Source organism: Xyrauchen texanus, chromosome 16 (genome assembly GCF_025860055.1).
Source record: "Xyrauchen texanus isolate HMW12.3.18 chromosome 16, RBS_HiC_50CHRs, whole genome shotgun sequence".
Classification (NCBI taxonomy): Eukaryota; Metazoa; Chordata; class Actinopteri; order Cypriniformes; family Catostomidae; genus Xyrauchen; species Xyrauchen texanus.
In genome coordinates, this window is record NC_068291.1 from 24,109,862 (window position 1) to 24,125,736 (window position 15,875).

The window sequence follows — 15,875 nt, forward strand, 5'->3', positions numbered from 1 at the left end:
AAACGGAGTAGCCTTTCCAGTAGCGAACTACTTTTTCCAGCAAGTAGCAGTGTAGCGTGACCAAACGCTACATCATGTTGGTCAGATTATAACTAATAGCCTTTTCTTTTTGTGTAGAAGCCAAACATTTACTAGCAAAACGTCCGACGATCTGGCAGCATATTTCTGTCTGCTGATCAGAATCAGGCAGCGTCGTCTTCTTCTTTTGCAATGGCAGATCACAAACAAAAATAATGAATTACTGCTATCTACAGAGAGCTTATTAAAGCTCACTTGGATAAGAAGAGATTGTCTGATGGTTATGTAAATCTAGCAACCACAGTTGGTTTACCTTTACAAGACGTACAGGGGCAGGTAAATCTGAAAATGATAAAAGAATACCATTTTATTCTTCTATGAAACAAAGAATGTTTCAGACACTTTGTTCTTAATAGATCACACAACAGCATATTTACATTTACTATTTTAAATAAAATCATTAAAATAGAGCAACTATTATGTTCATGTAAATTAAATAAAATGATTGGTAAAAGAAATCATTTATGGCATGTATTATTATGCAACAATCTAGGATTTACAAATATTTTTACAAATATAGCAAACAAATATTTGTAGAGCAACCTCTGTATGTGACCTGTAAAGCTGGCACTTGCATGTCAATGGCAAAAAAGTCAGAAAATACAATAAGCATGAACCCAGGTGAGGGGAGAAACAAGCCCCAAGTCTTTATTCACATATTATCCACACTAAATATTATGTGACAAGAACAAAAAATGAAAGCCCAAGGAGACTTTGTCATACAAATGGGATCTTTAGGGAAGTAGGCAACACCTGGCCACAGCAGGACTGAAAAGTGTGAAGTATAAAAAGGTTGTTTTAATGGCATCTGATCTTTTTTGTTTTTGTTTTATACTGTTGTATTTTATTTTATGGCCATTATTAATTGTATTAATGTTACTATTCATTAAATTTATTTAATTAATACATTAATAAATGCCATTAGTGTAAATGTTGTTATTAATATTATTGGTTTGATAGTAACATTAAAAAACATATTGCCTCATTAAGTAGCTTCAATGTAGCTAGCTACTTTTTTAGCTACTAACTTGTAGTGTAGCTAACTACTTTTTTAAAAGAGTAGTTTGACTGCTTAACTACTTAAAATTATGAGTAGCTTGTGGGCATGTCAAACTACAGTTTCAAAGTAGCTTCCCCAGCACTGGCCACTGTTGACTTTGGTTAGACCACTGTTGTGCATAAAGCACAGTTTTCTGTAAAGCTGCTTTGAAAAGTGCAACAAATAAACAGACTAGACTATTTAATGTAGGGCTTAAACGATTAATTGTGATTATTTAGAAAAATATTGTGATTGTGATAATTTTTTTTAAACTAGTACGTGTTCCTTTCTGACCGAAATTAAGCCATGGGAAAAAAATGCTCAACTGCCAATAGACATACTGTTAAAAAAGGGTGTTCAGACTTGAGTCCTCTTAAAAAGAACCAAACTAAATAAATACAAAACTACAATGAAACATGGAGAGAGAAATTTTTTTTTGGAAACCAATTATAAGTTATTATCCACCTTATTTGGAGCTGCCATTATCCACCTTGAATGTGACCTCTTACTATATAAGCAACTTTCAGCTATTTAGCGGTACAAAAATACTACATTATGCTGCTTTATATTGCAGGTTGGCAATACATATAATCATATTATTATCATTAATTATTATTTTCATGAACACCTTGGTATGTAGCACATATAGTTTTACAGTTTATCGCATTTCGCAATAGTTTAATCATACCCTGATAAACAGGCAGATTGAATGTGAGATCAGGTGCTAAACTCTGTCTGTCACGGCTACCACAAATTGTTTATAACCAAGGAGTGAGAGAGAGATGGAGAGCAGAAATACAGCTGCACTTTTCAAATGCATCTTCAACTTTTATTGCACTCAAACTGCATCTTGTTTCATCTTGGCAAAATAATAAAGGCATTACTCTATCCTTTCTTGTCAGAGAACATTCTCTCTTTCTGTATGGTGTATAATAAACAGACATGCAGAACTCACATTCAGCAAGGCTGATGAAACTGAAACCTATGGAAATAAATAAAGAAAACATCTGAGGTTTCGCAGATAAATATAAATGGAGGTTTACATGGAGACAAAAAATATTGCATCGTCTCGCTCTCAGTTAAGTAAAAAGCAAATTTTATTATCGTCTTGCCAGTACAACACACAGCAACAACTGAACTTAGTCTTTTACTATAAATGATGACATTAGAAAATTATCTGACATTGACATATTATTCTGCTGTACATCCTGTGGTTGTGTGATAGTCTATAAGCCCATATCACTATATTATTATTCTCCTTCTAGTTATTTACACTGAGGTCAACAACAGCAATGGAACTTTGTCACACTTCCCAGAAATACAGCCGCTTCTTTCTGCTCAGTTCATTAGTCTCATATGTGATTTAAGTATGTGTTATACAGTACAATACAGAGAACAGTGCTGCACACATACAGTGAGCAGTGCATTCAAACTATTTATTTATTTAATTAAATCACAGCACTTGCAGTTTTATAATCGCACTACGTCATATCGCGATTTTGATTTTATTTAAATTTATCGTTCAGCCCTAATTTAATGTAATCTTTTGAAAAGTGATTCTCTTGGTTAAGTGCTTGTCATTGAGATTAGCATTACTGTTAATATTATTACTGACTCTTACTACTGAGTGTTTGTGAAAATGTGAGCATATAAGTACATATTTCAAGGACAAACATAAAGATCCTCTTAATGCGAGTATATAAAAATATAAAAATGGTACTTTGGCAATGCTTCAAGATCATTAAATGTGATCTTAGCACAAGACATGTTGAACACTAAAATGTGTTTTATGTGGAAGCATCTAAATGGAGTGGCACATTAAAGTCAAATCTATTGTTACAAATGTTGTATTCACAGTCAGCCATAATTAATTAAAAACGATTAATTACTTTAATCAATTATTGAAAGTGTCAAAAAACAGCATGGAAACTGAGATTAAGCGAGTAGTATTCAGCTGGTCATGTGATTCTAACATGGCAGCCCCCATGTGCAGACCCTCTCCATGTAGAATGGTAAATGGTCTGCACTTATATAGCAGCTTTTATTCAAAGCACTTTACACTGCATCTCATTCACCCATTCACACACACACACACGACAGCAGAGCTGCCATGCAAGGCGCTAGCCTGCCATTGGGATCAACTTGGAGTTCAGTGTCTTCAGGAATCGAACCGCTAACCCTGCGATTAGTGGCCAACCCGCTCTACCACCTGAGCCAGAGCCTCCCAATAATAAAACAGCATTTATAAGGTTACTGATATGATGGGAGGCTTCCTTTTAATGAGAGTGGTCATGATTTCCTAAATGTATTGTAAAATTACAATTCATGTCTTTAGGAGTTAAACTTTTTTAATGAGGACAAATTTTAACTCTTTCCCCGCCAGCGTTTTTAAAAAAAAGTTGCCAGCCACCGCCAGGGTTTTTGACGATTTTCGCTAAACTTTAATGGCCCGCAGAATATTTTCTTCCATGAATATATGAAGATGCTATATATCACAATAAAGATCTGAGCCTCTGCTTGTAGGCAAAAAAAAAAAAAATTTTATTTTATCTTCATTTGTTCTTTTTTTATTGCGACTTGAACAGAGGTAGGTTTTGTCAAAAAACAACATTTCAGACAAAAAGCTGAGAAAAGGCATGTTTATGTCTGATATTTTGAGCTTCTCAATACTCCACTTCTTAATGTTTGAGACAATCACAGTCTGTTTCTTTGATCAAAGAGTTGCGTACTCTTTCAAAACATGCGCAGGGGTCTTCCTTACCGTATAACACCTAAAACACGGAAAACCGGAAAATTCCGTGTTTGGCAGGGAAGCGTTTTTTCATAAAACACGGAAAATTCCGTGTTTGGCGGGGAAAGAAGTTAAATCAACAACAGCATTCAACATTTTTTTATGAGAGTTAACAAAACAGCCATCCTTACCCTAAATCAACACCTAAACCTAACCGATAGTGTTATAAAAAAGATTCATCAAATTTAGTGATGTTAATCTGGCACTTTCGCTTCACTTTAGTTTCGAGCGTGCTTGATTGGGCTCAAGGCTTGGTCTCCGAGTCCAAAGTCCAACACTCTATAGATAAGCTACCGTGGAAGCTAATCATATTGGAATAAGTGTGTAAATGTTGGTGAGTCTATAACAGAAGCGTTACAATTTATCATTTTTTCAAATTATGCATTAAGAGTAAAAATTGTTTGATATAATAACATAGTAGTGTGTGAGTAATAGAGACAAAAATAAGTGTCTATAAAGAAATGTAATAAAAAATATATGAAAGGTAATAAAAGCACAGTTGTTGTAGCGCCTCTAGTGTTAATTTCACCAGGAAATGGCAGCAAAATGAAGAAAGCGGCATGTAAAACTCAGTTTGCAAAAATTTTGTTATAGTACAATGTTCATTCTATGAGACTAGGTTGCAAATATCTGTTGTAACAAAGTGTCCCAACAAGGCATGCTGTCACAAGTTTCCAGCGACAAGCAATTTGTCTGTCCATACTAAATGCAAAACAGCTGTGTAATGTGACACAATCACGGCCAATATTTGATTTTTGATGTACAGTTACGAAAACAGGATTTTGGACCATTGAGATTTCTCCAGGGTGTGGCTACCCAGAGCAACGCAGCAGAAATACAAACAAGGTGATCGACAAAATGTCTTGTTGCTTGTCTCACTTTTGGCTGGTTAGACCAAAACTTTGATTTACATGGAAGAGATTTTATGTCTTGTTGCTAAAATGCAATGTATCTGGTTAGGCAACTACTGTAAATATATTGTAAATGTATTTTAGTGCTTTTACCTGTAACAAGGAAAGTACATCGGCCAGCCCCTGCCTCGTTGGTGATGTCACAGGTGTACGCACCATATCCTTCACGGTTGAGTGACCTCACGTGATATTCCGTCTCATCTCGATTGTCGAACTGACCCACAGTTAGCAGTCTGGTGCCCAGCTTCCATTCATACTTTAGTACCCTTGAGGGGTGGGCACGTAAGACCATACAGCTCAGCGAAAACTGACGGCCCAGACCCTGTCTGATTTCTGTGTACACCGGCTCAACAGCAGGAGGATCTGAAAAAGCAAAGGAACCACATTCTTGTCAGACGGAAATCACGCACTTACACGGGTGTCTACTTAATCAATAAAACCAATATGCTTGAGAAACCAAAGGAACAGCAGCTCTTTACATATCTGAAGAAGTGTGGGATTAAATGAGTGAAAAACAGTGTTAGAATAAGGTGACTTAAAGGGATATTTCACCCAAAATAAAAAATGCTTTCATAATTTTCTCACCCTCATATTGTTCCAAAGCTATTTGACTTACTTTCACCCATGTAACACATTAGGGACTAACCGCCTCAGTCACTATTCATTTTTATTGTATGAAAAATTTAATGTGAAAAAAAGAAATCAATCCCAAACATTCTGCCTAACATTTTTTTTGTTTTGTTTTACAAAATGAGAACAATCCCTTTAAGGCTGAAGTTTGTAATTTTTTATTTAAACATCCTGACCAACCCAACACAGCAACATTGGCTCAACCAATAGCACGAGCATGGGATTGGACTATCTGTTTGACTGACCAACGTCACCTGTTTAAAAAAAAAAAAATTTTCCACACTAATTTTGCAATTCTGTTAGATGACATAGCAGCGCAGCAACTAGACACTTCACCTTGACATGCATTTACAAAACCCATAGTTGTTCTTTAAAGTCATGATGCCCAGTGAATGACAAGAAAAATGGAAGTTGCTAGGCACTTTGCAGAGCACAAAAGCTGTCCTTTTTTGTAGCATTTTTTTTAAAATTCCAAAACAATATGTGTGACAGCATCTGTACAGAGATCATAGATAGATTTAAAAAACTTTTATGCTCACACTGTGAAGCAGAAAAACAGCAGCAAAAAAAAGAAAAAAGATGCTGACTCGTTCCACTTATAATAGGGTGACCTGTCTTAAATCTGTGATACATGGTGTTGCGAGCCAACACGGGCACATACACCACGATGCACACCAACAGAGTGCCCAGCACCAGTAGAGCATCATCAAACATAACATGATGTCCTTAGAAGAGCGCTGGCATCTGCACAGCGTTTGCAGTTTTTCTGTCTGCTTTGGAAAATCTTAGAGGATTGGCCTGCTACTGTAAAGCGCAGCAGTTCTATTGAAGTCTGCTGGGAATCATGTGTTCTTAGAGAAAGAGCCTGATGCACAGAATTCACTTGTTGGTTGAACGCACCATGTTCTGCCTTCACTTTTCACTTCACTATATTCAGCCACTATGGACTGCACCATGCAGACACCTTTCAATAGGCTGTAATATACTTCTATAATTCAGACATTTATAATGCATTTTCAAGTCAAGTAATTTTTATATGTATAGTGCTTTTCAAAACACATAATTTCAAAGCAGCTTTACAGAAAATGATGCTGTAACAGAAAATTATGCTGTAATGTTGTAAAGTCCTCATTAAGTACTTTAAATGAAAAAGTAATTGAAAATCATGCCTTAACATTTTTTTGTCTTTAGGCCCCCAGTGAGCGACCCAAATGGCAACTGTGGCAAGGAACCCAAAACTCCTGGGAGAAACCAAGCTGTACTAGGGCAGTCAGTTCCCCTCTGGCAGACTGTCAATCATGTAATACTTTATTTAAACACAAGGCTATAGGACCAATTTGAAAGATTTTAAGTAAGTGTTATTATAGTCTAAGCCTCAGATAGACCCATAGCCCGTGCTCTACGTCTGATGCACATAGCACACAAAACTGTAAACGCATTCTTGATCAACTCAGCTCAAATCTGATCGGCTGGTTCGATGGAACTTCCGTGAGTAGACTCACACAGGATGTTTTTTTCTGTAATCCTGGAAGCTGAGTTGTGTTCACAAGTTTAACACAAGATACGTTGAGCGCTTTTGAGGATGAAATAATCACAGAATTTTTGGGAAAGTTTGGTAGGTTAGTGACATCAAATCTTTTTAAGATATTCATAGTTTTGTTTGAAGCATGTAGTAGACTAGAAAGTGAAACGGATGTCCACGAGCAGAGCTGCATTTTTTGCTGTGTTTACTTTGATATGTCAGTGAAATTCTCTATAATGAGGTTTTCTGTGGCCTACTTAGACTCTCTACACATGTTCTGCTATTTTCCTGTGTTTTCTGTGCTCGCTCATGGAGACTTGTGCGCTATTATATAAATTATTTATTTTCCCATGTTGGTCTTTTATTATGGTATGAAACATCTCCGATAACCCCATCCCTTAACACCCCGTATTGACAAAACCGAATGTGATTGGTTGTTCAACATGTCAGTTAGATGACTTTCCCCATCTAAATGGGCAGTTCTTGACCAACTGAAACTGCTGTAGTGCCCAGACCTTTGCCGTAGTCATAGGTATATCTTTGCGAGATTAGGGGTATTAAGAATGGGTTTTTCTTTATTTGTGATATTGATCAGCTGACTGTTCATTATTCCGCTTATCACACTAAATAAATAAATAGACATTAAATATGTATTTATTGATTTTAGTCTAAATTGTTTGAATTATATGAGAAGAAAAAGTCTGCGGAGACTAGATAAGAGAGACAAGAATAAAGCACAGCTATGTAGGAAATCGGTTGCCTTGGACAACGGTCAGTTATAATTAGTAGCATTGTACAAAAATAACTGACTGCAGAATACTGTGAATGACCAATCCACAGCAAGCTCAGAACATTTCTTATTTTTTTATAACCATAAACTAACTTTCCCAAAACATTGCAAGAAGGGTTTTGTGTGACAACCATTTAAGAACTTATAAAGAACAAACTGTATTATAGATCAAAACAAGACATGGCTTGTAGACTGATTGTTGATGTAATGTTGCAGTTTAGTTGCTGAAAGTATTTCAGTAAAAATACCTTTCCTGTTTAACTAAATAAATAACCTTAAAGCTCTAGACATAGAGTGAAACAAACATAGACATTTCTACATTTGTGGGGTTCCCCCAAGTTATAATGGTCGCAAAGCCCCTGCTGTCACATTTTCTACCTACAGGAATGTAGTATGTTCCTATCTGTATTATTGAAAGTTTATGATATAGGAAGTGTTCCACATGGATGAATGGAAATAGAACAGACCAATAATTCAGGCTAACCATTATACATATGCAAAACCCCAGTGAGAATCATTTGCAGCATGCTCATCTCAGTAATACAAGAATTTATAACAGTACAATTTCCCCATACTCATTAGAACAGCACAGATTTTCTCTTCTCCAAAATGGTGTAAATCATGAGAGAAGTAAATATACATAAATGGTGGAATCTAAGTGCATATATATTTATATGTAAATTACACTACTGTTTGATGTTGTAAAAGTGCATATATACTGTTGCAGACCACTTCAAATATAGTTTATTAAAGGTTCATGCTGTCTGAGATTGGAGCATGTTTTTATATAAGAAATAGAACAGAAGTTTTAACAATCATGGCATTTAGATGAAAGACTCTGAAACGAGTGGCTTGTTCACATTTGTTTTGCCACTACGAATGACAAACATGGAGAGGCCGCACACTGTGAGTGGATTATAGTCTGTGCAATACAATATCTCTTACCTCTGAGGTCAACAGTTCAGTCTCCGCAACAACTTTATTCAGGCAATGATGCGAGCGCAGGCCTATCGCATTTTGTCATTCTGAATTTCACGGCTGAATATCCCAAACCGAACCAATTCCGGCTGACATGTTGCCAATGGATGAGGGTTTGATAGATTAGTCATGGAGGTTATTGCACACTTGTGCTGTCAGACAGGTGACAGCGAGCAACTGTATGTATTTGCAAATCAATTTTAAGCAATATGGGGAGAACAGGAAAATATTTTTATTGAAATTGAATCAATAGTGTATGCAACTGGACAGAAAAAAATAGATAAACAACTCGCTAAAATATTGCAATAGTAGGTAAATAAAATTAGTATTTTTTGTACATATTGTACATTGCACAATATGGTTCCCCATTGAACATGTAGCCATAATACCATAGTTGTTTATGTGTTTGCAAATACTTTATACTTCCTGATGCTTAAGATCAAACATGAGTTTAAGAATGTATTGCTTCATTCCTATGATGTCAAATGTAGTGGTTTAGTGGGGGCTGAAGAGGTGGGCATACTGTACATTTATCACCAAAGTCAGGGTCTGTAAAACCATGGTATGGAATATTTAATCAAGTTACCGTGTTTTAACAAATACTGTATCTATTTAAATTGATTTGTTTGCCTGTATGTTCTTTTTGTTACAAGTAATAAGTTAAACATTATGTAAAATTATTAATTAGCCTAATGTTATTATAAATTAACTATATCTTAGTTGTAACTACACATAAATAATTATAATAGTGCTGTGTTCTCTGTGTTTTCCTACTAGGAAATATACATTGAAACTATCTGATATATCACAGAGAAAAAGCATTAATGTCAAAAGTGACATTTTATTTAATTACAGGACAACTCAGTTTACTTGGCCTGGGTGCAGCCAATATTTTGCATTATTCACACTTTAAAGGGATAGTTCACCAACTGAATGAAAATTCTCTCAACATTTACTCACCCTCATGCCATCCCAGATGCATATTACTTTCTTTTTTCTGCAGAACACAAACTGAGGTTTTTAGAAGAATATATCAGCTCAGTTGGTCCTTACAATGCAAGTAAATGGTGACCCGACCACACCAAAAATCACATAAAGGCCTCATAAAATTAATCCATATGACACATCAACATTTCACTGTAAATGCTAGAAACGTCTCACCCCCTGCCCTGAAATGGAGAAAATGATTTGTTGCTAAATTCTCGATTTGAATGTGTTTTAATTTGACTTTCATTTCCAAAAGGCTGTGTCATTAGACTAGTTTTAAGATCCTTCCTTGTTTCGTGACTCACAAGTATACAAAAATGTTATTTATTATTGCAATCATTTCCTTGAATCAAACTGCTCCGTTCAATTAATCGATTCAAAACTATTTGTTTGCTTCCTCAATCAAAAAAGTGGCGTTTATCTTATATTGAAAAATTCGAGTAAAAAATATACGGTAAGTGGGTAGACATTCCTGTTTAATTCCATGCATTGTTATATTGTGTACATGAGTGAAATTAGTGTTTATTTAGTTAAGAGTGAAAAACATTACTTAACTATTTTTAATAAGATTTTTACTTATTTTTTTACATTAAACATTTTGAATCTACAGTACTTGGCAACAATGGATTTTGATAAAATTAATTATGGTTCCTTTGACTGGAGAAAAAAAAAAATCACCTTTTTAAGGAATTTCAGTAAAAATACTTAAATATTGAGATATATGTTGAATATCAAGTGAAAAATATCAAGATATATTTTGGAAGAAAAAAGTGCAGGTACTCTCCTTGTTAGTATTAAACTAGATTTTATATATATATATATATATATATATATATATATATATATATATATATATATATGATATTGTGAGACTGTTTTTGTTCACAACATATTTTTATCTCAAATTAAATAAATAACCCTGGGGTTCTAGATTATACAGATGAACACTCAACTGGGTCCAAACTTTTTCTGTACTTATCGTACCTAACAGTTTTATTGTAAATAACATGTTAACATGAAAAAAAAAAATGTTAATAACATGTTTATTTATATTAAAAGATTAATTGAATTAAAAGAGGTACTTAATGAAAATTTTTAAGGTCTGGCCAAAAAATCCTTCTTAAGATCTGGCTGAAGAACAAACATTACCTCACACCCAACTAACAAAGGTTCCCCGTCTGTCGCTCACTTCGACATTGTGTCGAAGAAGCGACAATAGGGGTCTCTCTTGAGCCTCTGATCTACGAAAAAAGGCCAATGGGAATGAGGCAGACAGTATTTGCATACCCCGCCCCCGGACATACGGGTATAAAAGCGGGCAAATATGTCAAGTTCATTCAGAAATTTTCTTTGGTCAGATGGTCGTGTTGCAGTCAGCTGCGAGTCACACACCTGTTCCTGTTTCCTCTGACACTTTGCCTGCTGTTGGATTTCAGGACGCGTCTTTGTAAAGATGCCCTTCCGCCCCAGGGTAGTTCCTGGATGCGGTAGAGTGCTCTCCGCTTCAGACGGCCACAGGCGTTGTCTCGTGTGTCTGGGTTGCGATCACACCGAGGCAGCGTTTGTGGATGGTTCATGGTCTCACTGCGAGAGCATGACCATGGCAATGTTGCGGTCGCGGTTCGCTTTCCAGCCGCCCCCCGCATCGCTCTTTCTTCCCACGGGATTGAGGACGGTGCGGCTGGCGATGGAAGCGATCTGGGGGTGGCAGCGGTGCAGCGCGCCCTCGGACCACCAGTCCCCCGGCACGCTCGTTGACTCCCATCCATGCTCGAGGCAACAGCGGCTTGCCTCACAGCCAGCCTGCCTATCCTCTAGAGCTCGAGGTGGATGAGCTCGCCGCTGCATTGGAGACCGCCTTCGGGCCTGCATGCCCAGGCTGAGGCTGACGCGCAGATGTCCGAAATGCTTGCCCGACCGCCGCAAGCATGGGGCTTGACTGGAACCCTCCGTCCTCCCCCACAGCGCACCGCTCACGGCCGCGCCCCCCCGGTCCCGTTTTTCCCAGAAGTGCCTGATGAGCTGACGTCTGCATGGAGGGCACCCCTCTCTACACATCACAAAGCCATTCGCTCATCCGCTCTCGCTACCCTCGACAGCGGAGCGGCCCATGGGTACACGGTGATTCCTCAGGTGGATAGGGCTGTTGTGCTCCACCTATGCCCTGAAAATCCTACCAAAGAACACCAATTCATTGCTGTGTCCGGTACATGCTTTGCGTACCTACTTGGACCGCACGCAGAGCTTTAGATGTTCTGAGCAGCTCTTTGTCTGCTTTGGTGGACAGTGGAAAGGGAACACTGTCTCCAAACAGATGCTTTCCCACTGGGTGGTGGACGCAATTTCATTGGCCTATCATACCCAGGCCGAGCCCCCCCCCCTTGCGGGTCCGAGCACACTTAACAAGGAGTGTTGTTTCCTCGTGGGCACTGGCCAGATGTACCTCCCTGGCAGACATATGTAGAGCAGCGGGTTGGGCAACACCTAATAGCTTTGCAAGATTTTACAATCTCAGGGTTTTACAATCTGATGAACTGACCGGGTGGATCGCTTGCACCTAGCGCCCTTTCCCTCGGTCGAGGTAAAACTGTGTGCTTTCTCTCCCAGGAGATCCATATATTCGGATCCCTGGACGACTCCTCCCTAGCCCTATGGGTCCGCAATTCGGAGGAATTCGCTGACTCAATCCACTACGGGTACTCGAATCTACCCTGTACTGGAATAGGTGCTCCACAGGACGGGACTCCTGCGTGAACTCCTCCTGTGTGTATTTTCCACGGTACGGTCCTCTTACGAGTGGACCCGCGTCTCCCTTAGGCTGTTCCAGCTGCCCTCCGGTCGCCGTGTTGTAGCAACTCCCCCCTCCTTGAGGCTGGATCTACCCCTGCACCTTTTTTTCCACATGTAACTTGAGTGGCCCATGTGACATATTTCACCACTTACCTCCCCGTTCCTGGGCAGGTATGGTCTCCGCAGGGTCTTTTTCAAACTGGGTAAGACCCCCTTCCCACAATGCTTGTAAGGGCCCCAGCCATTTGGCTCTATGCGGGAAACATAGAGAGAAAAGAGGCCCGACTAGGCTCGGCCCGTTCCCAGGTTGGCAAGCTACATATAAATTGAAAATAATGAAACATCAGCCCAAGCTGAGTTAGATCTTGACTTTAGGGAAGTAGGCTACACCTGGAAACAGCAGTACTACTGAAAAGTGTAGAACTGTAGCATATATATATATATATTATTTAATGGTATCTGGTCTTTTCTGTTTTTATTTTCTGTTGTTGTATTTAATTTTATGGGCATTATTACATGTTTTAATATTATCATTTATTAAATGTATTAAACACATTAAATATATTTAGTTAATTACATTAAATGTATTTCACTAGAGGTCGACCGATATTGGTTTTTTCAGGCCGATGCCGATATTTTGAAATCCGGGTCGGCCGATTAATGCAGCCGATTTATTTTGGCCGATATTTGGCCGATATGTGCTTGTTTTTAACCTCTTATTTGAACCTTTTATTTGTAAGATAAAATGTAACACAAATAATTACTTAAGATAGACAAAATTTCTCAACAAATACATTTATCGAACACTTGACACTTAAATTAAAAATGTATAATGTAAAAACATATTATATAAATAATGTATAACAAATATATTAAATAAACAAAGCAGGTGTTACGAACTGCTCCGAGACACGAAGGTTGAGATCCAAATGCAGCTTTAATTAAGGGGCAATCCAGACACGTAATCCAATATATTCAGAGCATCCAAGAGAAGCACAGGCATAACTAGGGATGGGTATCGTTAAGGTTTTAATGGTATTACTATCTTACCGATACTGCTTATCGATCCGGTACTTCAACTGTATTCTTAACGGTTCTTTTTAAGATAAACGTTATATAGGCACAGTGATTTAATTTCAGGAAGGTCTACTAACATTACTGTTCAGGTGTGGTCTAAAAAGAAATCTAATAATCTAGTAATCAATTGTAAAATAACACTGCATAGTTTATCATAGATAGACTAATGCTTATTAATGCATAAGTTATTCATTCAAGAGCTGTAAGTGATTTTCTCTTTGCCTTTTGTTGTTTGATTCGCAGTAATGGCTCAATCGTCGGCATGTTTATTAGGATGCTTCCCCTTTAAGACCGAATTCAGATCTAATAGACTCCTGATGCAGCATATTTTCTCCCAACTATTTCCATAACTACGTCCATTTAAGACATAAACTGTGTTTAAGTGAATCTCCAAGTCGGTCGTTTAGACATATTTTTGTGTATAGTTGATCATTTAGATGCGCACATGAAACACAAAGTAGTCTATACTTTGCTTGTCTCGTTGCTGTCTGTTTCGGAGCGCGCGCCGCCTTGGGAACGGTATCTCTTTGCACTATTTTATTATTAAACGCGTCCCACAGTTTAGCACCAGTAGTATTTTACAACAATCACCGATCGTGCTGATTCTGACGTTAAGTTTGAGTTTTAGGGAGAAATGTCAGTGCACCGCTGTGAAGGGAAGGATGTTGTGCTAGACAGAATGCGGCTTATGTATAAATATTCTTTTTATAATCTTTGGAAGGCGAAATATAAAATAAAATCAGACTAAAATATCACAGATCTAAACCAGGCTACGTTTGAATGTTTAGTTCTGTCACTCATTTAGCTGGGCTGTGTTGTGCTCGCTGTGCGCGAGATCTCTCTCTCTCTCTCTCTCTCTGACTGCGAATAGCTAAATTGCATCACAGACAAATGGTTTCATAGAATTATTATACATAGAAATGGCTGGCGAGATAAAATAACTTTCTCTTTATAGCAATAATACATGTATTTTCTTAATTTCTCCAGTACTGACAGCAGACCCAATAACGTCCGAGCTTACCAAAGCCAGTCCTTCAATAGCATATAGCGCGTTGGTATCTTTTTTATTACTTATTTCTCTGCATTGAGTGACAACCCTCTCAAATATAAGACACACAAACAGAACAAATAAAAGTCTCAGATTCACTGTCTGTAATTGCAAAATTCTTGCTTACTTATTGTGACATGATAGCAACCCTTCTGCTGTGATAATGCAACTTCAACTACGCTATCAATATCCAAAGTAGCCGAACGTCATGTTGCGTTTTTTCTCGAAGTTGGCAGTAACGTATCAAAAGTTTTTAATTAAATCTAAAGAAGTTATACAAATTTAATCCTTACTGTTTTCTCCAAGGAACTTAGCTCCTTCCTTATAGGCACTGGATGAGGTCTGCTCACTCTGCTGGAAAATGACTCTAGGGGCAGCGTGCGTCGAACACGTGTTCCACAACAACACTAGGCTGCCCACAGATGCGCCTGCCTAATAATCGGCTTGATATACTTGGAAATTGGCCGATGCCGATTATGTAAAAAATGCTAAAAATCGGCCGATTAATCGGCCGGCCGATTAATCGGTCGACCTCTATATTTCACACAAAATGTTAGATAAAACTAAACTAAATTGAATGGACAAATTGAAAATGAAGTAGAAATAAAAACTAAATGAAAAATTTGAAACAATAATAACTCTGGTTGAAATGACTAATGCAGCTTTCCCTTTTAGTCTTTGACAAAACATATTACGGTGCAACAAGAATATGGTTCCTTTGACTGAAAAAAAAAATCACCTTTATCAGTAATTTAATAGAAATACATAAATATCAAGATATATGTCAAATATCACGTGAAAAATATCAAGATATAATTTTTTAAGCTATATAGTCCAGCCCTGATGTCTGGCACAACAGCCTTGTAGAATTCATAGCTAGTTACATCCTGAGAGAATTCATGCTTAAATGTTAGTCATCTTGAATTGTGCATCATTATTAAGGGTCTTAATTACACACAGTTCAGATGACAGGAGTTATAAAGTGGAGATGTTATGATTGTTAAGCTGCACAAAAGCATTTCCATCTGACCTGTAAGGGAGAATGTTGTGCAACATGTAATTACATGACATAACATGACATCAGGCTAGCATGTACACAAGAGTGTTAAAACCTATTAATTAACAAGCCTCAAGAGGACCTTCTATATCAATCTGCGTCCAATATTAACTAAAGCAATGATGTAGTTGTTTGTCTTATTTTGGTAAGTTTCATAGGGAACTACTTAAAGCCAGG

General features: G+C 37.5%; 1 protein-coding gene across 2 annotated transcripts in view; it reads right to left on the reverse strand.

The window, feature by feature from the left end:
• The window catches only part of mdga2a (MAM domain containing glycosylphosphatidylinositol anchor 2a), a 289,188-nt gene that overhangs the window by 74,868 nt on the left and 198,445 nt on the right, over positions 1–15,875 (reverse strand). For both annotated transcript variants that reach the window (XM_052145122.1, XM_052145121.1), the window contains exon 9: positions 4,913–5,182. In XM_052145122.1, coding sequence (XP_052001082.1) covers positions 4,913–5,182 — 270 coding nt within the window. The remainder of the gene's footprint in view (positions 1–4,912; positions 5,183–15,875) is intronic.